Source organism: Bombus huntii, chromosome 5, assembly GCF_024542735.1.
Source record: "Bombus huntii isolate Logan2020A chromosome 5, iyBomHunt1.1, whole genome shotgun sequence".
Taxonomy (NCBI): domain Eukaryota; kingdom Metazoa; phylum Arthropoda; class Insecta; order Hymenoptera; family Apidae; genus Bombus; species Bombus huntii.
Window position 1 is genome coordinate 14,709,793 of NC_066242.1, and position 27,652 is coordinate 14,737,444.

Here is a 27,652-nt window from a genome sequence, read left to right on the forward strand (position 1 = left end):
TTTGTTTCAAATCTTACGACAGACATTACGATTGAAATCGGTAAGAATATATCTAATTTTATACAAAATATAAGAATAACAGTATCATAATACCATCTACATTTTATTTTTCTGGATTATAAAAGAAATGATTGTAGTTAGAAAATAAAGAACTATGATTTTTTGATAAAAGGAGGAAACATTTGCGATGATTCAATAGATGTGTATCATGATTGCTATTTTTAATTTTAAATGAGTTCAATGCGTTGCATTGTTTTTGTAGTATTAAAAAATGCTTAAAATTACAATAGTGTTTTCAAATTAAACTCAACTCTTAACTAATTTTTACGTAAATTGATTTCAGTCTAAGGAGTTTGAAATTTCAGCTGGAAATGATTACGTATGTATATCGTTATTTGAGCTTGTACGTAATATAATTTTACGATAAAATTGATTCGAATACAAGTATAATATTAAAACAAATAATTTTATTCAATAGATAATTAGGTCGAAAAATAATTACAGTTGCAATACATAAAGCTTATTAATAATTAAAGATCATATACCTAGTACTATCCTAATGAACATGAAAATTTATTTTTAAATATAACTATGATACTATTACAATTTAGTTCCTTGACAATCACTATTACATTTTCTTTGTATAATTATGCAAAAATCGCTTTTGTCTTTCCGAATCTAAATGTATCTAGAAACCACGTCTAAATAAAACTCAGTATGTATATTTCAATAAAAATCATTCAGAAGCAATCTTTGGCAACTCTGAAGAATTTGAACAAGTACTATTAGGAATATTTCTAATTGACTATTTAACATATAAATCTCATTACCATTTCATTTCCTATTATTTCGACCATTAATATTTAACATATTTAATTCATTTATACCTCAAACTTCCACAACGAGAGCGTTATTAAACATTTTCGAACACATTTTTTTACTTTTTGAATTGGATACAACAAAATAATACAAATTTTTTAAATAAATCTTTGTAAGATATATCGCTTTGTATAACGTCTACTGATGCATACAGTAATGATTATTTGCAAGAAAAAGCTAACATTTATTTTGATTTAAAAATCTTATTTTCAAAACAAATTATCTCGAGTTAAAACATGCCGCGTTATATTTTCGTATTCGAACACATTCATTTTGATTTATTGTATAAAACTCGCTAACGAACCAAGTTCCTAAAATTAGTTTAAGAGATGTGTTTTGGAAGTATTTTATGCGGATATTTTTTTCAATAATTATCATAAAGCACCATTAATACGCAAAGAACGTATCTTTAACGATTACTTACATAAGTAATTTACATATATGTTTATATAAAAACAATTTTTTATATTGAATTTAATGCACATTTTTTTGGAAGAATAAACTTTTTGAGTCTTAGATAAGCGAAATTTTATCTCAGTCAGATAAAAAAATTCATAAAAATGTAAAATCAAATATATAAAACTTTTTTTATCAACCAAAATTAAAACATTTTCATATGTAACAATAACAATGTTTGATTGTATATAGTATATTAGATATTAGATATCTAATTCTGTATAATCATAAGACAAAATTAGAGTGTTACACTAGAAAACAGTAACAAAAAAATTGCTTCAACTGTACTACAATTTGGTACATTGTAAAAGATGATTCTCTAACTATAGCACACACCAAATATTCATAATTTCAAATATTTTTTATCACTTTAGTCATATGTTAATTATATGACATAATATATGTATAGTCTTAACAATATACATTTTTTTTTAAATATGCGCGCTAATTACCAGGTACTAGTTAATATTTGCAACAGAAGAGAATATTCTTTGAAATGAATATAATACAACTTTTTCTTTGAGGATAAACTGCGTACCTTTGGACAAAGTTTTTCACGAAATTTTGTAATATGCAAAGATCTATAAGTTACTGTATATATAAAGATGGTAATTATCATTGTATTCAATATGATATCATCCGTTTTTAGATCAGGGTTAAAAATACGAATTTTAATTATTTTATGTCATGTAACTCATTATTAAGCACGATAATAATTATATGCTTGTGTTTTTGATTTTTGGTAAATTATATATGGCATTTTTTAAAACTTCCACCAAAATTTGAGATATATATGCATTAAAGAAAAACACTGAAATAATTTCATTGCTTCAATGTTCTATGACACGTCTACCATTAAATTATGAATATACGCTAAAACATAAGTTTTTTTACGTAACTCTAGGATTTCATTTGTTATGTCCAAAGGTATGTATACTTATATACATAGAATATACAAACAAAGATAATGTAAAAAGAGGATTTTAGAAGACATTTATACCTACAGTCTTTTTTAGACTACAACATTTACACTTTTTTCTTAAATGAACAGAGACAAAGGCCTGCATTTACCTGCTGCCATTATACGATTTGAGGAGAATAAAAACAATAGCTGCTAATAAATTATAGAAATAACGAAGTCATCTCTTTTTACGTGCTGCGAGTAAATCGCTATAACTATAAAGCTTAAACTAAAAGCTAGTCACGCGTTATTAATAAGCGGAAAGTCAAAAGGCACCATGTTCCCAATATCTTAGAAATACTTGATTGCACTTTAAAACTGATTAAAACATATTTATGCTCGCTATAATAATAAAATAATATAAAATGAACTTTTCAGATCATTAAAGGAAAGTCTTCGATATTATGTTTGTGAATGAAATAAGATTCGATATTGTAGAAATTATAATCTCAATCGAAATGGTTCATAAATTGATTTGTATAAATCCCTCCTTCTATCTTAAACAATTCGAAGCGTTTCACGCTATGAGTAGAGGAATCTGAGAGCTTTCATATATTAAAACTTTAACACTTACTCTACAAAATCTCGATCAGTAGATAAAAAAGATCGAGGCTAGTTGGAACGATTAAAATTTTTAACAATCTACAGTTGATACTTGTAAATGAATAATAACAGATCCATGGCCTAATTTGTTATATTTAAGACTAGAAAAAGTCCTTCATGGAGAGCGTTAAGACGATAGTGCGAGGCCCAAACGAGCAAATGCCATTTCCTTCCGTAATCGAGTAATTTCCCAATAAACATCGTGAACTATAACAATAATTAAATGTACCTACCAGAAATGTAAATCAGTATAATGAATATTTACCTGAGCTTTTAACAAGGCCACGTTCAATGTAACGTAAATAATTCAAAAAATCGCAGACCGCTATAATCTACAAAAATATATTTAATTTTATATTCAAATATTTAAAGATTCATAATAAATTATTTACAAAATTTAAAAACTTACTCGATTGCGACAAATTTGTGATATGCTGTACCACTGATTTTCTTGATCTCCGAATCTCATACGATAATAACATTGGCGCGGTGCTTCAAGCAATACACATTTTCTAAAGAAACAAAAAAAAAAAGAAAAAACAAAAAAGAAAAGATGTTAATTTAGTATAATCAGAAAATTTCTAATATATCGCTATGGTATTAAAACACAAGATTTACTTTGGAAAAGTGAATTTAGTTTTGTCGCTGATCGCTTCGATAAAGATGATGCCATCGAGAACGGCTTGTTTAACTTTTGAACCCAATTCTTTGTTAGGGAAATCAAGGCAAAGATCGATGTCTTCTGTAAAGATTCTACCAACAAAAGGATCACCTTTGTCTACACATGGATTAGCTTTCCATTTAAGAAACTCTGTATGTACTCTAGGATCAACTTCGAGGCCAAAATCTTTGCATTCTTTGTCTTTCTCCTTTTCTGAATCTTTTTTCCAATCTCTTTCTAGTGTCTCTCGATCCGAAGGTAAAGATGATCTTTGTTCTTTCAATGGGGAATCCGGTGGAGAACTCTCTCGACCGTATTTTAAATTGAAATGCGATGGTGATCTAGGTGCAAAAATATTTTGGATATAATTTAAATACCAACCTCCATTTATCGATATTCCTGATAACTAACAAAAGATATGATTAGAAGGCTTTTAATTGTAATGATAGTAAATGCAATTTTACCTTCGATGTTTCCTTGCAAAAAGACCTTGCTGAGTATCTTCACTGTTTGGACGACTTTTCGTATCGATCTGCGGATGTAGATGGAAGTTTGGTTTAGCCGGCGTCGAAGTTAACACTAACGTTTTTAGAGCCGCTACTTCTGCAGCCAAAACTTCAGCTTTCATACGACTTTCCTCCAATAGGCGCTCTGCTGTAGCTTGACGTACATTTGCTTCTCGTACCATGTTATGTGCCTCCTATGTATACATAAAAATTTGCTCAATTTTTTATGCCTTTATGTTACATATTAACAATATAGTTCATGAGATTTACTTGAAAGAGGCTGGCAGTGAGTTCCTCCAATTCAGCTTCAACATCCTGTTTAATTCTTGAAAGTCTTGTGACTTCTTCATCTTTCAATTTTAATTCCTCATGTGCTCTCTTAAGTTCATCTTGTAATTTTGCTACAGCATGTTCCTTTACTTCTGCTATAGCTCTACCCCATTGTAGAGTGGTTGGTGAGGGTGGTTCTCTTTCCTGAGAGTTCTGAAAATAACACATAAGCAATATCATTACAGCAATATAAATAATTAATTGTAATATATATTGAATTACAAGAAATTACTTGAGAGTCCTTTATACATAATAATGGTTTTGAGGAGTTGTTACAATGGTTGAGTTTTGTTGAATCATTAATGGAATCTTTGTTGTTTATTATTTCGGCATCTTCTTCATTAAATGTAATAGGTAATGGCTTGATACAATGATTTTGATTTTCAAACAATTTATGTTCATTCTTGTTTAACCTTGCCAGAGTGTCACAGGATTTTGCAAGTTTTCTTTGTTCCATCGTTGGTGAATTTCAATATCGCAATTGAACATTGTGGAGCTTTCTGGTATACGTAAATACAGGAGTGATCTTGGTTGAACTGGAACTAAACAGATTATCTTGTGAAAACAGATGTTGCTTGGTTTAAAAATAAATTTCCTTAATGGCAACATTCTTTAAAAGTATAATCTCCTAAAATATTCTTGTAAGTGATGAGAAATGACCAAAATAAATATACAACTCTGTGTGTTACACAACTCTGTATGTATATATGTTGATTTCTAGATCTATAAAAAGAAATGCTGCATATGATTCTCTCCATACAAACTAAATTAAGACATTATTAGTTTTTAAATATTTATTTTAATACAATAATAAATTTATATATATAGATATTTATATATATGAAGAAAAGGAAAAAATAAACAAAGTACATTAATATTCCATATTTTATCAAATTAATAAAAAGGTTGAAATAAAAAAAACAATGAATTTCTATTAATATATTTTATAATTATCATTCTAATCGCATAAAACACATAAGACAATTCTGTTGCGGATCTTTTATAACGGATACCTTAATTAATGGCAATTTATGTATCTCGGCAATTAAAAGGATGACGAGAGAATAATTCCGTTAGGCAAATGTCCTTTTTTATTTATATAAACAAGCTTTTTCGTTGTAATACGCAATAGAGTATTGAAACATTATTTTAGCATGTCGTAACAAAGATTAGATTGAACAGCATCCAAAGATGAGAGGAAAATTCATCAACGAAAAACGGATCCGCGCGTATCGATCCAAAGACGGTGTGATTCTAATGCTTGGCAGCATTCTATAACTTACCCGTGAACCTTTCTTTACGCAACTCTCCTGCCATTAGTGGGTCTGGCGAAAATCATCAAACGATATCAGAGGGAAAAAAGCGGAACGGTATAAAGATTTTTTTCCGCAATATGTCAACTTGGTGTCAACGTGTAAAAAGAAACAGCACCCATCACCCTTACGCGACCCGCAACACGGCCCGACTGAAGTCACATAGACAAGAGTATAACAGTGAACTTTCAAGCGCCACAGGTTACCCACTGCTAAATGCTCGTACTACCTCGTACCAGGTCGTACTTATGCTCCGTAGATTATGAAGTCATTGAAGTTCACGCGCGTCTTGAATTAAGCGAAGAATTACGAAAGCGAACGTCGTAGCACGCGTACGAAAATTTTCACTGAAATAAAACTACGCTACGATAGGCTACGAGATTCGCTCATTGCCGCCTTTTTAACGTAATTAGAGTTAAAGCGATTTCAATTGTGCTCAATGCCGCTGGAATTTAATCTGTTATTGTTTTCTCACGGTTTCGTTTCACGTTATTTCAATTATACAGCTGCTGCTAGCTTTGGAAATACTTTAGAAATTTGTAAATATCATAGCTGATTGTATCAAATATTTTGGATGAAAATTTTTAGGTGCGACAGTACCTTATTTTTTCAGCGATCGATGGTAATTTCGATGTCTAGTAACTTGATAATTTTGTCACGTTTCTCCATCAAAGGCACTTCATGCTCTATTCTTTACCGTTATGAGGCGTCTGCTGCAGTGTTTGATACTTTTCGTGCGTGACTATGCTTTCGGTTTGATGTTCCTCTTTGTGTTCGTGTGACGGCATAGTCGCATGAGGTCCGAATTCGAATCCACGAAGTTGAATATGAATCACTGATTACTGTGATAATTGATATTTGTAAATAATGGATATCGGAAGTGAGTGGTATTTTACTTGCTCTTTTCTATTTATTATTAATATTTATAAGAATATATTAATATTTATAAGAAGATTATAAATATGAATGTGATGTTACCGAAATTAATGTGTATAAAAAAAATGTATGAAGACTAAGTTTCATTGTATAATGAGAGTTAGTAAATATGATTTCTCTAGTAAGTAACATAGTATGCTATGTATACAAAAATGTTGATTTGATAATAGGATTAATTAAAAAGAAGAAACGGGTCAAGCGTGATGGCAACCTTCAGCAATTGGCTGAAATTGTTAAAGAGCTTGGTGACGTATACTTTGAAAATGACAAGTATGAAGATGCTTTGCAGGAATATACAGAACAACTGGAAATTTGCAATATCTTAGGAGATAAATTAAATATAGCAGTTGCTCATAGAATGATTGGAGAAATACAGGCAAGTCTTGGCAACTACGAGGAAGCATTGAGCCATCAAAATCTTTATTTGGGTTTGTATTTAAAATATTCATTGTGTTAATATTTTTAATTTTTATAACACTATAATAAAAACATTTTTGTGTTAGGTAGAAGGGGCCAAGGAGATACAAAATTTATTAGAAGAACAACGAGCTTATGCAACATTAGGTAGAACATATTTTTGTTGGGCTGAAAGTCAGCCTGAAGAATCTGAAAGAAAACCTGATGCTCTTATAAGTGCAAGACAAGCGTACACGAAGAGTATACGTCTTTGCAATGAGTATTATATCTTATTTAATGTCAATGAATTTATATAATATAATATATATAAAATATATAATATAATATAATATAATATATAAAATATATATATGATATTAATTTTCTAAGCGGTATGTTATAAAAAGTATATTTGTATTTTATTTAGATTGGGTGATACTAACATTGACCTAAAAGAATTAATGACAATGAGGGCACGATTGTTACTGAATTTGGGATTAGTACTAGAAGCTGAAAAAAAACACCAAGAGGCTGTTGATCTACTGGTAAAAGCTGCAGGTTTATGTAAGACACACAACTTACGGGAAGATTTCTATAGAACGCAAATTGCTCTCGGAGGAATTTACGAGCGGAATCGTGATTATGATCTGGCTTTAACACATTTCGAAACTGCCATTGAAGTTGATAATTCATCTTTGAAAGCGGAAGCACGATTTCTTCAAGCAGAATTGCTTTTAAAAATAGGAAAATGGACCGAATCACGAAAAATATTAGTGCTTCTTTACGTTACGGAAAACTTACCACAAAATCTGAAGCATCAAGTAGAAAAATGTCTCAGGATAGGTATGATTTAAGAGAATATAATTATTTTTATGGTTTTATTTGAAATATTTGTTTGAAAAATATTTTGTTTATAGTTGCAACATTACAAACAACTGAAGAAGCTTTAACTACAGAAAAAGATACCAGCATTAAGTTGAAATATTATGAGACATTAGGAGATGCGGCGGTGGCTGCACACTGTTTTGAGGAAGCTGTAGAATATTACAGAAAGATGCTCATGTGTGCTGAAGAAATACAAAGCGATCGCACAGGGGCAGCTTTATTAAGTTTAGCCCAAACATTGAAAGATGTTGGACGATATAACGAAGCATTGGACTTTGCTCGTAGAGAACTAGAACTATGCACAAATCCACGTGAAATATGTAGATCTGCTTTGTTCTTAGTAGATTTATTAATAACTATTAAAGCAAACAACAAAGAGATAGAAGAAATTTATAGTCTAGCCTTAAAAAATGCAAAAGCTTCCAATGATATTTCTTTAGAAACTAGTGTTTTAAGAGAACACTTGAATTATCTAACAAATACTAATAGAACAGAAGAGATAGGAGCACTTTCGGAAAAGTTAGATACATTGGAAAAATTATGTAATGATACAGATAGCGAAAGCGAATCAGAAGAAAACAATATTGGCGCAAACATTTGCTTGGAAAATTTGTCGGATGTTGAAGCAGAATTAAAAGTTAGAGAAAATGTTAAAAATAGAAAACGAACGAGAAAGACGTCGGTTGCTATAAAAAGGAACGAAAAAGGAGAAACACAACTTCATGTAGCTTGTATACATGGGAATGTTGAAACTGTAGAAAAATTATTAGAATCTGGTCATTTAACGAATGTTAGAGACCATTTTGGCTGGACTCCTCTTCATGAAGCAGCTAATCATGGTCATGTTGAAATTGCAAAATTATTATTAGAATATGGTGCAGATGTAAATGATCCTGGAAGTTTGATGTGCCAAGGAGTTACTCCTCTTCATGATGCAGCTTCTTGCGGCAATTTTGCCATGATGAGATTTTTAATCGAACATGGAGCAAATGTGGAACTTAAAACGAACGATGATGATACTGCACTAGATTGTCTAGAACAATGGAGGAATCGTGTTAATGTTTTATCTTCTGAAGATCAAATGGAGTATGATGAAATGCACAAATTATTGTCTGCTATGATACCAATGAGTAATAAGAGAATTTCGAAACGATCTCATACATCATCATGCAATTCAAAAACTCATATAGATGAAAATGTTGTTATAGAAAAGATCTCTGCAGGTGAAGATTATAAAAGAACTATAGCTAGCTTAAAACACAGGAATGATCCAATTGGAGCTTCTTTGTCCTCTATGAAACGAAATGTAAATCCACTTTTGAATAGTGAAGAGGTTCTTTTGGATGATTGGTTGGAAGATGATATCAATGAAAGTATAAATAATAGAAGGTGCTCTGATGAACATTCTTCCTCAATGACGAAGAGGAAATCAAGTAATGGAAATATCGATGTTGAGAAAAATTTAAAACGACAAAAAATGAATGATCAAGATCAAGTAATTGAAGATAATGAATGTGATGTAATAGAGGAGAATAGTAATGATAGTTGCAGTACTGAAATAAGACGGATTTCTACTGAACGTAAGATTCAGAAAAAAAAACAGCAAACGTCGTTGTTATCAATTGGATTTACTAAAGATTCTACTTCTCGAAGTTCCTCACCTGTAATTCCATTTAACACAGAATGTGAATTAACAGAAATCAATACTATAAGATCAGTTATTTTAAACATCCTTGTAGATGGAAAAATGTTTAAAACTCAAATAGAATTTTCGAATACAATAAGGCCATTAGTAGAAGAAATTGTAGCTGATATTGAAACTAAATTCTACAACGATACTGGATGTAAAGTAAAACTAGATCTAAAAACTATGGATGGTATTGCGATCAATTGCAATAATGTGTTCACGATATTAAATGAAGGGGATATTGTTAAAAATTTGGCATGCGAAATAATTGAGTTAGAAACTCCTTCTATTGTCGAGCGATATGGGGCGATTTGTAAAAATTACAATATAGGTAGATGTTTTATGAGTAAGTATACTTATTTCATAATTTTCAAAATAATCATTACTTTTAATATTTTTAGATGTTCGAGAATGCATATTAAAGTGTTTGAAGTCATGCGAGAACACGTTTACTTTCCGGTTAAAACAAGAAGATATTAGAAAAGAAGAATTTATATCTTTATTGAAAACTCTAGAATATCAAAAGAATGTTCAAATATTAGATTTATCCGGTGGTAACTTATATGAACTTGGAAAATCTTTAAATGATTGTATTTTAAGATTGTCAGCTTTGCAAGAATTGTGCCTTCAAGGATGTGATATAGATTGTAAGTGTTTAAGTAAATTAGAGAAACTACCTCCACAACTTAAGTTTCTTGATCTCAGCTATAATCCTCTTGGATCATCAAGTCAAGAAATCTTATTCAAACTTTTCACCCCTTTAACACAGCTACGGACATTGAATTTGCGATATTGTCAATTATGTAATTTTCGTTTTCTTTTAAACAACAATAGTCTAGTAAATTTAGATATTTCTTGGAACTGTTTCAGTGAAGATGAAGTCTGTGCCACTTTACAAAGACAATTACTTAATTTGAATTTATCGAATACTATTTGTTCTAGGGATTTTAATTTGGTTAAAAATATTTTTAATAAAACAGATTTTTCATTTGTTAATTTAGAATGTTTAGAGCTTGCTTCATGTGAATTATCGGATATTGATATTAGAAATATATTGTCACGTGTATCGAATCTTTCGAAGTTGGTGCTTAAAGGAAATAGAAAAGTGGGAGCACAATCGCTGAATTTATTATTGAAATACACACCAACACTAAGACATATCGATGTTAGTGGATGTGAGAATATTAATGAATTTCCTGATTCTGAAGTATTTATTGAAAAACCTGAGATTTGTACATTAATCGTGAGTATGTATCCAGAAGTGTGCGACTGTTGGGTTCATTTATGGCGAGGGAAGGGTGTAGTAAAGAAACTTCCGCATAATCTTACTATTTTTAAACCGGTACTTTAATATTTTTATACATATAATACTATGTGTGCATAGAATTGAAAAGAGTTACAAATTACAGAAAGCATTCATTTACTTTAAAACATATTTCATCATTTTCTCTCATTTGCAGTAGCTTAAAAAATATATTTTTATACAAACTATCTTTTGTAAATTGTAAATTATCTAAATATATCCATATTAGATCTCAATAGGTATTTCCTAAAAAGATAAATTTGAAATACCGGAAGTGTAGTATATTTTACTGCACTTCCTTGCATCAAAGTGAATGGGAACATTTAATAAAGTCCAATTCAATGTATAACTGTTACCAAATTTTAGTTGTTTTATACTTTACAGTAACCTTTCCTTCAAACTGGTGTTCAATCGAATCACAAAAGCTATAAAAAATGCATATAGTTAAATAAAGGTAATATTTAAGTAACATGCTAAAAATGTTCTATAACAGAAAATATTGTAATATACATTGTAAATATTGTTAACAGGCAATAAAAGTTGTTTACCTTTGCTCCGTTTTTTAATTACGAATGCTATCAACATTGCATAATAATGTAAGTGAACAATAATTCCAATCGTAACAATTTAAAATCGACTGAGTCATTATAGCATCAGTTTTCATATGCTGCAATCATTTCTTTCAGAAGCTGATTCAGTAAAGAATACAAAATAATTGACGTTTATTAAATATTTACAAAATGTTTGTATACTTGAGTAAAAAAATAGCAATACCAAACAATTTTCGTCTGAATTGTATAGCATGGAACCAAAGGGAAGGTTATATAGCTGTTGGCGGAGAGGATGGTCTTTTGAAAGTACTTAGAGTAGACTCCAATGTAAGTGGTTCTACCAGTGGTGGGAGGTCTAGAAACTTAACTGCTGCAAGTAATTTAAGTATGAATCAAACTCTAGAAGGTCACAATGGTCATGTGCAAGTAGTTACCTGGAACGAACAACACCAGAAACTAACTTCAAGTGATCAGAATGGTGTAATTATAGTTTGGATGTTGTACAAGGGCTCTTGGTACGATGAAATGATAAATAACTGCAATAAATCAATAGTTAAAGGGATGGCATGGAGTTTAGATGGTTTAAAAATTTGCATAGTTTATGAAGATGGAGCAGTTATTGTAGGTTCAGTTGATGGAAATAGAATCTGGGGCAAGGAATTAAAAAATACAGCTCTTGCTGCTGTACAATGGTCTCCAGATGGGAAACTATTATTGTTTGGCATAAAAAATGGGGAAGTTCATCTCTTTGATAATCAAGGCGTATTTTTAACAAAGTTAAATATGATACCACTTAATGGTGGTCAAGTTCAAACAATAGTTTCATTGCAATGGTATGATGGAAGGAATGGTTATATTGGCATAGATTGTCCAACTTTAGCTGTTTGCTACAGGAATGGTAAAATACAGCTCATGAAAGGCACTAATGACGATAATCCAGTTGTAATAGAAACTGGAATGACAGCAGCATGGTGTTGTTGGAATAGTTATGGGTCCATATTAGCTGTAACTGGGATGTTACCATTATTGGGCAATGGAGAAACAAAGGACACTAATGTCATTCAGTTTTATACTCCTTTTGGTAAACATATGAGGACCCTAAAAATACCTGGTAGAGAAGTCACCTGCTGTGCATGGGAAGGAGGATCTCTCAGAGTAGCTCTATCTGTTGATTCTCATATCTATTTTGCAAATATTCGTTTAGATTATAAATGGACTTACTTCAGTAATACAGTTGTGTATACAAATGAAAAGATTACCAAAGATGGCATTTGCATTATATTTTGGAATACAACGAATAATACATATTGTACTAAAAATGTAAGAGCATTGATCTCCATAGCTTCACATGGAGATCATTGTGTTTTGGCAATAAAAAATGACCTTGCTCAAGGATCAGAGCAATTTGCACTCTTAGTATGCAATACAATTGCTACTCCAATAGATACTAAGTTTATAGATTTAGAGCCACTATGGGTGACTATGACAAATAGCGTAATTGTTGCAGCATCCAAGAACAATTTCTTAGTTTGGAGTTATCGCACTCCTCGTAATTCCATGTTGCATGCAGGACGAATTAGAAGAGATAAAATTTACCATATTGACGAAACTCCGACCGGGGTGACGGAAGTTATTCAAGATTTAGACAAAGACAGATCTTTTGAGGCACCTATTAATACTAAAGCTACTATGGATCCGATTTGCTGTTTGTGCGCAACTGATAAGATTCTATTGATAGGCAGAGAGTCGGGAATGATTCAAAGATATTCTTTATCTCAGATAACTCTTACAAATAGATATAATACAACTTGTAAGCTTTACAAGATTGCAATCAATTGTGATTCATCTCGGGCGTCTATTATGGACACGAGTGGCGTTCTAACTATGTTAGATTTGGAAACTGATCTCAAGAAAAATACTTTGAAGGATGGAGAATCAGAGGATGAAATAAATAAGTTCGAAAGAAAGGATGTGTGGGCCATGTGCTGGGCACAAGACAATCCCGCTCTATTAGCAATTATAGAAAAAACCAGAATGTACGTTTTAAGAGAATTCGATCCCGAAGAACCGATATCCTGTTCTGGATATATCTGTTCATTTCAAGATTTAGAAATACGTTGCGTTTTATTGGATGATCTCATGCAGAAACCAGAAGATACAAGAAATGACTTAATAGTGGATTTAGAAGTGAAATCACTGAGGGATACCAGGGAATTATTGATGAAAGTAGGGTTGAAAGAAGCAAACAATTTCATCCAGGACAATCCACATCCACGATTATGGCGCTTATTAGCAGAATCAGCTTTACAGAAACTAGATTTGGAGACTGCAGAAAATGCAATGGTTCGTTGCACAGATTACTTAGGTATACAATTTATCAAACGTTTACAGAATGTGCACAACGATCACCTGAAGAAAGCCGAGGTGGCTGCGTTTCTTGGCAACTATGACGAAGCTGAAAAATTATATTTAAATATGGACAGAAGGGATCTTGCTATTTCGTTACGTCAAAAATTAGGAGATTATTTTCGGGTGGTACAGCTAATGAAAATGGGTATTGGCGGGTCTGATAAGCAAATGGAGTACGCTTACAATAAAATTGGCGAATATTATGCTGAAAGACAGAATTGGGAAGGTGCAAAAGAATATTATGGAAAGAGCAGGAATCTGGAGAAACTTATAGAATGCTATTATAAATTAGAAGATTTTGTTCAATTAGCAGGGACAGTGCAACAGTTACCAGATAAAAGTCCCCTTTTGAAGATGGTAGCAAGAATGTTAGGTTCTGTGGGTATGTGTTCCCAAGCAGTAGCAGCATATATAAAATATGGAGATGTGAAACTGGCCGTAGATACGTGCGTTCGTTTGAATCACTGGGACCAAGCAGTCGAATTAGCAAAGACCTATAAAATGGCCCAGATAGGCGAATTATTGAACAAGTATGCCAATCATCTTCTGTCTAATGGAAAGAGACTACAGGCTATAGAATTATACAAGAAGGCAAATCACAATTTGGAAGCAGCAAAGTTGCTGTTTCAATTAGCAGAAGAGCAAGCAAAGACTAGGATGAATCCGCTACGCGTGAAGAAGATTTACGTTCTAGCAGCTCTGTTGGTCGAAGATCATATCAGTGCCGCACCAGCTGCTAAGGGTGGCCGTAGCAACGTTGTGATGGGCTTAACAGAAAACAACGAAGACACTCGGGTGATAGAGAACGCCTGGAAAGGGGCAGAGGCTTATCATTTTCTCTTATTAGCCAATAGGCAAATATATTCAGGGAATTTTGATGCAGCCATGAAAACAGCTCTGAGATTGAGAGAATACGAAGATATCTTGCAACCGGAAGATATTTACTGCTTGCTTGCTCTATCAAGCGCAGTCAATCACGCTTTTGCAGTCTGTTCCAAAGCGTTCATTAAATTAGAATCTCTAGAGATTATTTCAGAGGCGGTCAGAGAAGAATATGAGGATTTGGCTGTGGACATCTTCACCAAGCACAGTCCTCAAGATGTTCGTAATTCTAAGGCAGAATGTACAAATTGCGAGAGTCTGGTACCCGACTGGTGTGTCGCCTGTCCTAACTGTATGACCAGGTTCCCTCCTTGTATTATCTCTGGCAAACCGTTGATGGATCTGAGCAATGCGTGGATCTGCACCGTTTGCAGACACCACGTGGCTACAGAACGAGATGTCGTTAATATTAATGCTTGCCCTTTGTGCCATAGCACGGTTACATATATGTAATTGGTGTGTGTGAGTATGTATTGGACATGCATTATCAGACAAATATGTTATGCTTGAGCTATAACAGACATGTCGGCGAGCTTTAAGCTTGCCATTGAAAAAGCATGTTTCATTTTTATAGTAGTATGCACCAGTTAGAATGTGTACTGCTTAAAAGTATTAATCCGTGTTACGATTTAGATAATGTGTTGATTATCTGGTTGATTTATTGAATTAATAAGATCAATCCGTAATTTTTTGACTATTTAGAATTTATGATTTAGAAACATGTGATAGTGTGATTAGTCAAATTTTCAATGTTACTTATCACCGAATAATTATATGGTTATTTTATTTTGAAAAATATTATTAGGGACACATGGATTAATAACAATTTTCGTAGTTTTAAAAATGAATAATTTCTGATCTCATTTATAAGTCTGGCATCATATTCTTGTGTAGTATTTTGTTATCTTTCTCAACTTAAATTATGAAGCTTCTCCGTTTTAAATATCTTTTTATATTCTACGCATTTAAGACAGTGTACTTATATAATTTAATTGCATAGTGATAATTTTTAATGCGAATTCCGTCCAATAACTGAAATATTAATACCGTCCATTATATATGTATAAATACATATGCTATATATTTATTAATTTTTACATTATCATAATCGCCTACATTAAACATATTTTAGACTATTTTATATGTTTTTTTAATGAATATTTCCTTAGAGCATGCTTTATTTAAAATTTAACTTATACAACAAAAAATTCAAAGGAATTACCGGTCTGCGCATGGCAACTGATTGGCGCGTAACTGGCCAAAAAATTTGAAGTATTCTCTTCCACTCAGATGCCTCCGAGTATCGCGCATGCGTGTATCGTTGTCGGCACGCGTTCTTTCCACGAGTTGATCAGTGCGCGTCGAACCAGTAAGGAGGAGGTATTGTATCTGTTATCGTCTCTCTTTCACGGATCACGGCGTTCTTTTCAAATTTTGTTTCCTCGATTACCGAAACCATCGTGGCGCTACCCATTTCGAATTGTCAAACGTGCTTGCCAAGCCCAGTCACGATTACGAAGTCATTTTCCCGCGAATGTACAGGCGTAAGTGTCGTATCCCGCGTATTTGTCGCGTCAGTTCGTGAGTGTATCGCGAGTGTCCGCCACGGGAATAATTATGAGTGGTATGCTGTCGATGTTATGTGTTATCCTGATCCTTAGCGTCACGACGACGACGGTACGCGCCGGATTGAAATGTGACGGCGTTAAACCTTACTTCGAGTCCCAAGGCTTTCCGGCCACTGACATTCCCAAGGAGGCGATTTCGTGTAAGTTTTTATTTTCATTTTTTTACTCTGAAATCGATTGAATTTACGTTTCGAGCATATTACATTGTAACTCGTTTCGAGCTAAGAATCGTTTGGATAAATGGCGCGAATTGCAGAAAATTTGAAATTTACGACGTGGTTTGAGACTCGTAACGGTTATGTCAGATTCCTTGAACGTTATTGGTGAAAATTAACAGTGAGGTTTTGATTCAAATTTTCCACTAATTAGAACCAAGAATTTCAACTTCGAACGTGTTACGTCGTAACGTGTTCTAATCCAACAATAATTTGTAAAAATGGCGCGAATTTCGGAAAATTTGTAAATTGTGACGTAATAATAATGTAAGATTATTACAATGTCATCGGTGGCATTAATAGTGAATTTTTATTTTACATTTTTATCAAGAATTTCATTTTGGAGCAGATTACGTCGTAACGCGTTTTAAACTAAAGAAATTTTGGGAACTTTGAAATTGTGATAGGTTAAATTTAAACATTCACAATGGTAATGTCAGACCTCTTGAATATTATGGGAGGAAATGGTTAAAGTTAAGATTCGTTTGATTATTTCGAACAGAATCGTGCATTCAGCAAGTTTTTATATTTCATTTCATACTTTTTTATCGCTTAATTAAATAGTGTCGTATATAGCGAAAAGGATAAAAAGTGAATTCTAAATGGAATTCCGATTTAGTTTGTGTTAACTTGTTGAAAAGTTTCCCAGAAGAGTGAGAAAGAAGAATATATGACGAACGGATGAAAAATAAACGCGGAGAAAATTAAAGCTCAGAATTAGAGTGGCCGGGCTCATAATTCACGGCCATTCATGATTTATCCTGCAGAATTTCGTTGAAGTGATTCGCAAAGAGGACACGTTCAACGAAATATTTATGGCCGATGAATTATGGGCTGTGTTTCCTCGCGAAGGGGCTGCACGTGGAGAAAAAACGAACGGAAGAAAAATTCCGAGAAGTTCTCACGTCTCGAAACTGGATACACAAATGTGCCTTAGCTTGCCTCGCTCGTATGTTTGCGTGATTAACTATCGAAGACTTAATGAACGAAATAAGCACTTTATATCGCAGTGCATTTGAACAACTCCCGAAACATTTACAAAGTGGAAATAAATTTTTGCAATACTGTGGCTAAAAATTTAATGAGAATAATGTTATTGTTAATAATTTACAGTGATTACGAAAGGTATTGCCACGTATCCTAATCTTTTTATCGCGTTCTATACGTTTCTTTTCCGATAGCATTAATTTTTTCTAGTCGTATGAAAGTAATATTAAATTTTGTAATATTAAAGTTTGATACACTTGGACCTATAATACCGATCGATCGAAAACAGCTCAAAGTCGTTTATAAAATAATGTAGTTGAAAATTTCATGTTTTATATGGATTATTCGTGTTGGTTCACACCCATATAGGGAGATACCTTGGTTTATCACTCGGCATGTACATACATCGTACGAGCACAAAGAACCTGTCTACTTTATCAGTTAGTGTAATCACAAATACGTTCAGCTTCGAAAGTATATTTACTTGCGCCGAATAGATAATAAAGGATCTTGCGTTCCGTTAGCGTGATCATACGGCTGACATTCTTTAGAAATGTTACTCTCGAAAATCATAAAATGGATATGGTCGTATCGAACTTTTAGGTTAAGTTTTTTTACTAGAAAATAAAAAACATATACAACTCTTGTATAGCACAAAGGATCGATTCCTAAATTATTTTCGTTACGGAGATTCAAACAGTGAACATCAGAAAGATAGAAAAAACGGGTATAGAAAGTATTATAGGGATAACGTTCTAAAACAATCTTCAGCCGCAATGATCGTCCATTTTAATAACGTATGAATCTAAAATTCGATGTCTTCGTCAAAGTTGGAATAAAGGCAAGATTAACAAAAAAGAAAACAGTTTCAAAACATATAGCTCGTTTCTCGCGTCACAGATTACTCAATCTGTGTGCACGAGAGCATTAGACGCGCATTCCGCTCAATCGCGCAGCCATTTCACCATCCACGAACACTTTTATTTCTGACTTGTTTTTGCATATAAACACAGTCGAGCTTATCGGTGAGATGAAAGGAGAGCCGTATGGGTTTCGCGGGGCAGATAAAGAACCGTGGAAGAGCGCCAAGTATTAACGGTATACGAAGTAGCGATACGCGAAGAACGAAATGGCAGAAGAAAAATAATTCGAGGCGTTTCGCGTTTTATCGCGTCGTTCGTGTCGAATGTGCACATTAACGCGTACGCGCATGCGCGACAGGAAGTTACAAGAGTTTTGACACGATTTACTTTCTATGGAGAGTAATTACGACCGATGATTGCTGGTTTGATTTTTCTGGAACAATCGCGACCGGAAGTAATGGCGATTCGGTGGAAGACAATGGGTGCGATAGGACGCGGTATTAGGGTGCGTTTAAAAGAATAATTAACGGTTTTGTGGCGTTACTTTTCACGGTTACTTACGTTTCACAATAATAATTTATTGGGTGGGAATAATTGATTATCGTGTATTAGCTAGAATTTAAAATAGATTTATTTTGTTTGTACATATTTGATATTTCACATTGATCGATTTAAACGTTTGATAATTTATCGAATGAAAGTAGCTACGATCCAGTTGTAGTTTAGGATAGATTTAGGTATAGATAGGATATTTCTTACAAATATAATTAGTTATCATTACCAGATCATTATCGTACATGGCTTAAATATTCTCGTACATCCCTATAGGTATATATATACATATTTCTTTTCGCCATTTATATTTTGTGTACTATATTGTGTACAATCTATCTGATGATTTACTAGTTATTTTTCTTCAAGCGCCAAAATTTGTTACTCCATTATGTTTACATGTTAATCAATATTCCTTTACGTTATCCGGTCGAAGACCCTTCGCGAGGGCTGGTATCGATTCCTATCGTTAGATACTTGCTATTTGCCACAAACCTGATCGCGTTACTTCATCAAAACTCGAGACCAGCTACAAGAGGTTTCATCAGAAGCTAGAAACCGACTAAACTATGAACGTTGCTTAAACTGTAACGAGCATAATCTCTAATCAAAGGTGTTAATCGTCCGTCATTATCTTGCTTTTCGTTGAAGCCGACAAGCCGGTGGTGACATGTCCCAAACTGCGATCGGTTCGCTTCAACTGCACCACGAAAACTAATTTAAATCAATGAACACTTCCATTTAACCTGTCCCTCGATTTCATCGCGTTAACGCGATCGTAAAAACGCGTTTAACAAGTAGTTAGTAAGTGGACCGAGGATGGAAGCATCCGGGGACCATTACATCCTGGCCCTGAGTTTTTACTTTTACGATCTTCCTCTTTATCTCCTGTTCAAATTTCATTTTTTCCTCTCGTGTCGTCTACCTGCTGCAAGATTCGACGAACAGCTGTCTCAGATCTCCGCTACCTGAATTTTCAGGCTTATTATCTCGACACGGGTACCATTTTAGCTTCTACGACGCTAGAAGCCGTCGCGATGCACGTCGACTAGCTTTTCTCTACTCGGTGCAATGTCGTATACGTTGATTCTTCGTCTTTAAAAGGTGAGTATTTTTCCGATTGTTGGATCAAACGGACGGTAAATACTTTGGTACATTTACTCTCACGTTAGTTACACTTGGCTGAATCTATATACGGGTGGCGTCATGAAAAGGATACATCGCAAATTAAATTTCGTAATTACGTAGTTGAAGGAGCTTGTCGTTCGTTGTATACTCGCGTCATTTTCCCTCTGAACGCAGGCGAATTACAAAATACCTTTGTCCATAATAATATTACAATGGTTACCGGATAGAGCTTTGTAATTTGTAATTTCAATGTACAGAGATAGTGGCCAGCAGGCTATCGATTGATAAAATATTACGATGATTCAAAATTTAACCGGATAAACGAAAAAGACATAGCGTTAATCTGCTTTTTCATAATTACAAAAGAGATATGAAGATTAATGACACGACGATTCGGTGTGTTTGATTAGAATTTTCGCCAGACAGGCGAAAAGAAGAAAATGTTTACTTCTTCAAAGTATGAAAGAAAATACAATCGAACGATACAAGAAACTTTAAAATTTCCTTGAACGAATTGTCAAAGAACGACGTATTTGATTTCAGTTGGAAATTTTAGACGATTGAAATCAGTCAGTACCTTGATGGTCGAGATGGACTTTGATAAGAATTTTGTCATAGGTGGATTAAGGATCAGATCTGTTCACGAAACGACGAGAGAATTAATCGCATCGAGTGCCTCGAGCAACAGTAGGATTTTGGATAATACCAAAGCCGGCTCGTACTCTCGTAGAATGCTCCTTCATAGCCTGTTCAACACGCCGGAACATTTGTTAGCGTCTACGGTGATCCTAAGTCCTGACAGAGCAGCCGGAGAAGCCGGTCGAATGGGATTTCTTGCCGGTCTTACGAACCGCGTCGATTCTATCCGGTGGATCCTTTACACTGTATGTACGACATACGTGAATAATGAAGAGGGAGCAGAAAAGGTTCCCAAGGAATATTTATATTGAAATGTTTTTTGTCCCGGTAATTCCCGTCTAATATTCTAACGCTTTTTCGCCTCTACTCAAACTTTATTCTACTTTCTCAGCAGCGATATCGTGTTCTTATAAAAAATCTATTTACATCCAGCTTCCTTATCAGGCATCTATCATATTTCGACGTACAAATGTAAATAACAGCATCGTATATCACCGTACGATACGATATTTTCCTTTTAGGTGTGAAAATATAACAGCGACGAATATTGATCCGAAATTTGCTGAAAATAAAAATGCCACGTCGCTAGCCACGAAAATACTTAATTGCTGCACTAACATCGAATATTTAATCGATCAATTAACACCGAATTAATGTCACAAAGAACAAAAATTACATTCTAGTGGAAGAATCAATAATTTTGTTCTAAATTGGCAAAGCGACGATGAAATAAAAAGTAGTACGATAAACCAGATATATCTGTTATAGCTGCCGAAGAACGGTTGCATGTAAGAACACTTCTTATGATAATCCATTTATAATCATCTATTCGACGACAAAATTTATTCCAACTACCCTAACGTGAAAATACAACGTATCTTGAGCGACCTCCCACGGGTCTTCCGACTCGTTCATTATTCATTCAGTCGAATGTGAGAAAGAAGCGATCGAAGGAAGTTTTTATTCTTTGCTCAACTCGTTCTGGAGAAACAGAGGAACAATAGGACGAAATAGGTCAGAACTAGTCGTAAACGTGGTTGAAACAGGTGTTGTGAACCTATACTAAACGCTGTTTCTTTCCCGAGGGTGTCCTCGAGAAGTATAGAATGGAGCTCGATGGTCGAGATCATCGAAGAAGCGAGCATTACGAGAGCTTTCTCAGGCTGTACGAAAAGTGGATTTTACCGATGAGTCGGCTGAAAATTTTCTACGATCATCCTTCTTTCTTTTCTTCAACCTGGCGAGAATTTTTTTTCTTGAAAGACCCACGGGATATAGCGACTTTAGTCGTACTTTGTATGTAAATTGTCCTTTGCGTCGTTCTGAAGCGAGCTAACGCTCTTTCTGCTTAATTATTCGTAGTTCTTTCGACGGGACTTTATTGTGTCGAGTTCTGCCTGTTTATCGCGAGGATAATCGAGATTTTGAAGAAATGGTCGATCGGTCTGCTTCGTGGTTAAATTTCGAGAAATTTTGATTTCTTTTATTTGTTCGTGGAGATTGCAGGGGAAGAACGCGATGGCTCGTGTTTTCTATTTTTTACAGAGGAACAGTTTTAAAATTCAGTACGTTGCCGAAGCACCGCCACGTTACCAAAATTGTTTTCTATTTAGTTATAAAGCGGAACATCTGTTTTTTCACTCTTTTAAAAATGTTTTTAAAATACTGTTCGCGTCATGATATTAAAATATCAAAGATATTAATTGCTCGTCCCATCAATTACATCTTCGGCTTTGGAATATTTTCGAAAGACTTACGCTTCTTTCGACCTACCAGGTTGTTCCCATTAACAGCTGTTTAAACATAACGTGACACTAAAATCAGAAAATCAACAAAAATATACTTATCGAGCTTTCCTCCTGTTATGTTCGTGCGAGTACAGCTGTTGCGTTGATATTTCACTTGCTTATTTACTTGCTTATTTATTTCACATTTGCTTATTCTATTCTTAATATTGCGTTAGGTCACGTTGAATATCCATCGTATCGTTCAGGTTTGAACAACCATTAATCATCGAAAATTTGATCGTCGACGATAGATTTCGCATTCGGTAGGCAAATAAAATTTCAGCACGGTTTATCTTTCGCTTTGCCGTGCTTTTCTGCTATCTTCAGTACATTGAAATAAACCGAAAACAAATTCTAGAATGAATCATCGTCAAAACTTCTTATTCCCAACGTTACAGTTTGCATTCGGAAAGACGAAGAAAATTTGATTCGAGTTATCTTTATTGACTTTTTCTGTTGATTTTCTTTCAAATCGAATCTTACTGTCGCCGATCTCGGAGATTAATTGGCGCTGTCCTTCGAAATCTGTTATTTTTTACTTTTTCCTGTTTGCAGAGCCACAAGAATATTTAGATCAGATTATAGATACATTGCAACTGTGAACAATCTTTTTCAGATCTGTCGTGGTTCTCGTCATTTTTACCGAATTTTACCAAATTTTCTATTCCAATTATTTTTAATCGCGCGTTACATACAAATTTTGTAGAATGCTTAGATAAAAGTGGAACAAGTTTTAGGAGAAAGAATTTCAACAGGTATCGATTAAAACACTTTCTCGATTACTTACAATGTAAAACGCGACGGTAGTCAGATTGTCAACTCAACTTGTTCGCGTACGTAAAGTGAAATTGATACTAGATGCTATTACGCTGTCCGAGCAATTGATTTATGGATCATGTTATACTGGATCGAGCCTGATAAACGATATGTTCCTTCATTAGAGGCGCAGGAACCGGCTACATTAATTGTTGTGCCTTTTAAGGACCAGGTAAGACAGCCACCTTCTACGATTCTTCTCTTCATATTTTCTTCTATTTCTTGATTGATCATCGATCGTTACGCGTATTGAATATCGTCGAGCCACGATAGTTTCTCCTATTTTAATTGCAGTACGTTTCAATAAAGCGTATTTGCATTCCGATTACGTTGTTACTTGCTTCGAGAGTTCTAAATCGAGATAACCTTCCCCGTGTTTCTTAATTTATAAACGCAGATAAACAACGTTGTATATATTTGCAAACGTTCGTTAAAAGCGTTCAATCTCCATTCGCTATATTTTGTAGAACTTTCGTTGGATTCGATCAGGGTAGGCGCAAGGCAGGTTCAGTTTGTTCGTCGGAACCCGGCCCCCCGTTAATTAAAAATCTCGAATTTTGATTAACTTTTTACGGAATGACGATACCATTAACAGATGCAAGATATTATTTTAGTAAAGGAGTGAGAAAAATCACGAAAGTTCAGTGTAACTTCATAAAGTCCTCATATCCTGGAAACTACTTTAGATAAAAAAAGTCCAGGCGCTTTCAGAGAAATGTACTTTTTAGAGAAATTAAGTTACATCAATAGCTTTTTGCAAAGGTCATACATGATTACAGATTTTCTACTTTCATTGAATTTTTTGTCCCTTGAAAGCGAATTATGGACGCGAAAAAATATTACTTGGATCTGTTTAAAAAATATAAAAAATATATAATATGTAACAGCATTTGTAAATAAATAATTCCTCGTTGTAAAATTTAAGTGTAGGATTTGAACGTGTATTCGGGCCCCGTAGAAGGTCACGCCGGTCCTGGATTCGATATTCAAGTAGGAAACTGAATATCTTTATCGTAGATTCTTAACGAAAGACGAGATAAATGCGAGAAACGATGTATAAAATTGGTATTCACGATCAGAGGATGATGAATTTCAATGTTCTCTATATGATTACATACGAAGATTACAAAGAAAAGTCGCGTTGAATCCATCGCTGTTCGTTTTCCGATTTTTATGTCAAAGTGTAGCTAAAAGGGAATACTTTGATACGTCGTTGTTGAAAAGAAAGGCACAATGTATATTGTCTTTCGCTTTGCATGACAATAATACATACAAAGCAAACTGTACTCTTTACGTTTCACGAAAAGGAATAATCCTGCTACAGAGACGCAAGAGTCTCATTGACACACGCGTCGATAAGACGAATTCTTCGTCATCCTCTGTTCGTTACACGCTTTTGTATAAACATATGCAGATACTTTCTGGCGGCGAATCCTTTTCCAATGTCTTCTGGAATGGGAAAAGCATGAAAACACGGACCGAATGATTCCTTGGTTGTGAGAAATAGTTGCCTATAAAAGACTCTGTTACTCTTTCTTTAATTACCTTTCTTTATCTTTTTCCAAACCAAGTTCTCGCGCAAGGGTAAGAAAGTAGCCTGTAAATTTCCTAGCAATTCTGATAAATCGTACGAAACGGTACGATAGAAGGAGAGAGGAAGATGACGAAGGCAACAATGTAACGATCCTCGGTCGCACGAGTAAGTTGTGACAGTGAACAAGTTCTGGAAACTGGCTGAAACACGTCGTCAGCGACAGCAACAGGACCGACGTAGATGTAGAAGTAGCGACGAGACGCAGCGTGGAATGCAGAAAGGAGACTTTTCATAAAGAGATACGCAAGCCAGGCCTATGCTCGTCTATAGAGCCAGGCACCAGGCCACGCTTAATGGTCGCCGTTGTAACTTGTAATTTTTAAATAAGCAGTCCTCGCCGTGGTTCCGTCGGATATAGCCTGGAAAGCAGCTCACCTTGTTTGCGCTCGTGGTCGTGCGATCACTTTCCGCTCGATATGCGCTGGAACATCGTGCATGCATACACGACAACAATGCGTACACGAACTGGACATATTTGCACGATTCTCTATTATTTATGTTCCATTGCAACATATATACGTCCCCTCTCCTCTCGTTGTTAATGCAAGAATTTTGAAGCGTGGAACGTTTCATAGAAAGAATTTTAAATGGTTGACGACAGCAGGTCACGTCGATAATGAAACAGAATTATTTCATTAACGCATCGATCGCTGTCGATATAAACACGCGCGCTATGATACATTTTTAATATAAAAAGAATAAAAAGCAACCTGTCCTCTTCTATTATCAATTTCTCTTCTCTTTCGAGGATCAAAAATTTGAAAGACGCGAAACTTGGCAAAAAGTTCTGCATCTTCGAATTAGAAATTCTGATATGGAGGGACGAGCACAGAGAGAGAGAGAGAGAGAGAGAGGGGGGGGGGGGGGATGAAGGAAAATGCATATGCATCGATCGAAAAATGGGAAATGCGTTTTTTCCAAGTGGATATACACCGCCTGTGTGTGTCGGACGTTCTTTCATTTTGTATGCAAACTCGCCGTTAACAAAAGGGGACAATTTTTTTTCTCTCCCTTTGCTGAGCACGATGACGGAACGTAGAACTTCCTTGCCCGTTATTTTGGTCGGTGATCGGTGATACAGGCAGTAAAGTGTCGTCGCTCGACGTTCAAGGGTTTTCCACGTCGTGAACACGGCCTCGTGGCTCCCTGAAACCGCTACTTTCTCTCAAGGCCAGCCGCAGACCTCTCAGCGCGTTCCTTCTTTGTAGGTTTTCCGAAAAGCCAGTTTATTCGCGTTGGACAATCGGTTAACCTGAACGAATGGTCATTTTTCATTCGATTCTCGAGTTCGAAGGTCTTGAAGTTTCTTCCCCCCCTTTTTTTTTACAACACTTTGCAACGCCGTGCAACTTCAACCGTGGCTCATTGCAAATATAGCTTAGAGTTTAATCGAATAAGATGAAAACAAGAGGACAACTTTGTATATTACACGGGAGTTGTCGCGATATTAATATCATATACACGCATGCACACAGCGATTAATAATTCCCAATTCCTAGGTCAAAACTGAGAAACTACGATCAATTAGGATTTCCTGTTTCACCAGTAGACTTGTTATAAATGGATATATGTACATATATGTATTTTAATAAAAATAACGCGACAATTTCATACGTCTTCGACTCAGCTGCTACTTCGCGAATAACTTCTTGCTATCCACGATCGGTGCTGCACGCTAATTTTATCGAGACCAGCGAAATTCCACTGTAACAAGGAAAGAAAAAAAAAGAAGAAGGAGAAAAGAAAAAAAGGAAAAGGAATATGCAGAGTTAACTCAGAAAATCCCCCAAAACGCGTCACTTCTGTTCGCGTGTAGAATACTTTATAATTTTGACCGAGTTTGTACCGTCTCTCCTCTCCCTGCCATAACTCTCTTTCTCTCTCTCTTTCTCTCTTTGGAGCATAAGCTTTCTCGAAGGGAAGCGATCCACGACGTGCTTCTGCTACTTTGCACACCGATATTACCTCGTTGTTAGAGTGTCGGTGTGCACCATAGTGCTGTGACGGGTATCGTCGCTTCCAGGCTACGCGACCGGGTGTCTTCCTCGACTAGACTATCGAGACTGCGTCATTATGCGACTTACATTTTACCCGAGATAGAGCTACGCGAGCACCGCGTTTATCCTCGATGCGTCCCTGTCTTTCCGTACTCGCTAAAAGCTGCTGGCCTAAGGACTCATTGTCGTTAGGGAGGACGTCATAGTAGGAAACACGCTTCTGTCCCTGGTGAAACGAAGTTTCGTCGCTGAAAGTTATCTATCTGGGCTATGGAGTGGAATTTCTGTCGGTTCCCGGATGGGGAAATTTCGTGGGGGGAAAGAATGGTGCAATTTGCATCGGGATTGCGTCCCAATTGCTTTCCGCCGGAAGCCCGAGTTTTACCGAGTACGATTTCGTTCTTTTATTTTCGAATTTGTTTTGCATCCCTTTGTATTTTTTCTTGTTTTTTTTCTTTCCCCTTTTAAATGTTTCACGAAACTAACTAATCTCCTTTGGGAAAGATTCGTTTGTCGAACAAGGAAACTTGAGATATATCGTAAAATGATAGAAAGAGCGGTGAAAATGTTAACAGGGCAAAGATCTGCATTGTAGGCTACAGTTCTTTAGGAAAACTAATCTCTCTTAATAAATGATTCGCTTGTTGTATGAGATTGACTGATAATTGAAATTAACCGGTCCTTTAAT

General features: G+C 34.8%; 4 protein-coding genes across 9 annotated transcripts in view; 3 read left to right on the forward strand and 1 right to left on the reverse strand.

Annotated features, from left to right (window-relative positions):
- Positions 1 to 447: 447 nt before the first annotated feature.
- LOC126865679 (guanine nucleotide exchange factor for Rab-3A-like) lies at positions 448 to 6,454 on the reverse strand. 2 transcript variants are annotated; one of them, XM_050618477.1, is made up of 8 exons: positions 6,310 to 6,454; positions 4,629 to 4,938; positions 4,337 to 4,549; positions 4,025 to 4,260; positions 3,518 to 3,901; positions 3,309 to 3,411; positions 3,165 to 3,231; positions 448 to 3,106 (listed from the first exon to the last, which is right to left on the reverse strand). In XM_050618477.1, the coding sequence occupies exons 2-8, from the start codon at positions 4,851 to 4,853 to the stop codon at positions 3,027 to 3,029; spliced, it is 1,308 nt and encodes a 435-aa protein (XP_050474434.1). In that variant the 5' UTR covers positions 4,854 to 4,938; positions 6,310 to 6,454; the 3' UTR covers positions 448 to 3,026. The 2 variants fall into 2 exon arrangements, with proteins under 2 accessions (XP_050474434.1, XP_050474433.1); XM_050618476.1 differs by lacking the exon at positions 6,310 to 6,454 and adding an exon at positions 5,680 to 5,876.
- Positions 6,441 to 11,468, forward strand: LOC126865669 (tonsoku-like protein). 3 transcript variants are annotated; one of them, XM_050618456.1, is made up of 7 exons: positions 6,441 to 6,589; positions 6,816 to 7,073; positions 7,153 to 7,321; positions 7,469 to 7,884; positions 7,959 to 9,944; positions 10,015 to 10,260; positions 11,301 to 11,468. In XM_050618456.1, exons 1-7 carry the CDS (start codon positions 6,577 to 6,579, stop codon positions 11,345 to 11,347), a joined length of 3,135 nt encoding a protein of 1,044 aa, XP_050474413.1. In that variant the 5' UTR covers positions 6,441 to 6,576; the 3' UTR covers positions 11,348 to 11,468. The 3 variants fall into 3 exon arrangements, with proteins under 3 accessions (XP_050474413.1, XP_050474414.1, XP_050474412.1); XM_050618457.1 differs by lacking the exon at positions 11,301 to 11,468 and adding an exon at positions 10,615 to 10,763; XM_050618455.1 differs by having other exon boundaries at positions 10,015 to 11,468.
- Positions 11,302 to 15,894, forward strand: LOC126865670 (WD repeat-containing protein 35). 3 transcript variants are annotated; one of them, XM_050618459.1, is made up of 3 exons: positions 11,302 to 11,370; positions 11,447 to 11,512; positions 11,603 to 15,894. In XM_050618459.1, the coding sequence occupies exon 3, from the start codon at positions 11,657 to 11,659 to the stop codon at positions 15,209 to 15,211; it is 3,555 nt and encodes a 1,184-aa protein (XP_050474416.1). In that variant the 5' UTR covers positions 11,302 to 11,370; positions 11,447 to 11,512; positions 11,603 to 11,656; the 3' UTR covers positions 15,212 to 15,894. The 3 variants fall into 3 exon arrangements, with proteins under 3 accessions (XP_050474416.1, XP_050474415.1, XP_050474417.1); XM_050618458.1 differs by having other exon boundaries at positions 11,366 to 11,512; XM_050618460.1 differs by lacking the exons at positions 11,302 to 11,370; positions 11,447 to 11,512 and having other exon boundaries at positions 11,660 to 11,794; positions 11,871 to 15,894.
- A 144-nt stretch (positions 15,895 to 16,038) lies between these two features.
- The window catches only part of LOC126865675 (glypican-4), a 132,643-nt gene continuing 121,029 nt past the window's right edge, over positions 16,039 to 27,652 (forward strand). The window contains exon 1 of the mRNA XM_050618472.1: positions 16,039 to 16,526. Coding sequence (XP_050474429.1) covers positions 16,376 to 16,526 — 151 coding nt within the window. The 5' untranslated portion in view covers positions 16,039 to 16,375. The remainder of the gene's footprint in view (positions 16,527 to 27,652) is intronic.

What these genes read in the sequence shown, in the direction of transcription:
- LOC126865669 (XM_050618455.1), top strand. An exon ending in CCATCAAAATCTTTATTTGG is followed by an intron (nt 7,074 to 7,152) that starts GTTTGTATTTAA and finishes TGTGTTAGGTAG; the next exon opens with AAGGGGCCAAGGAGATACAA. An exon ending in AGAAAAATGTCTCAGGATAG is followed by an intron (nt 7,885 to 7,958) that starts GTATGATTTAAG and finishes TTTTGTTTATAG; the next exon opens with TTGCAACATTACAAACAACT.
- LOC126865670 (XM_050618459.1), top strand. Translation starts at nt 11,657, where the DNA reads ATGTTTGTATACTTGAGTAAAAAAATAGCAATACCAAACAATTTTCGT.
- LOC126865679 (XM_050618477.1), bottom strand. Translation starts at nt 4,853, where the DNA reads ATGGAACAAAGAAAACTTGCAAAATCCTGTGACACTCTGGCAAGGTTA. An exon ending in TCACTGCCAGCCTCTTTCAA is followed by an intron (nt 4,261 to 4,336) that starts GTAAATCTCATG and finishes ATGTATACATAG; the next exon opens with GAGGCACATAACATGGTACG. An exon ending in CACAAATTTGTCGCAATCGA is followed by an intron (nt 3,232 to 3,308) that starts GTAAGTTTTTAA and finishes ATATTTTTGTAG; the next exon opens with ATTATAGCGGTCTGCGATTT.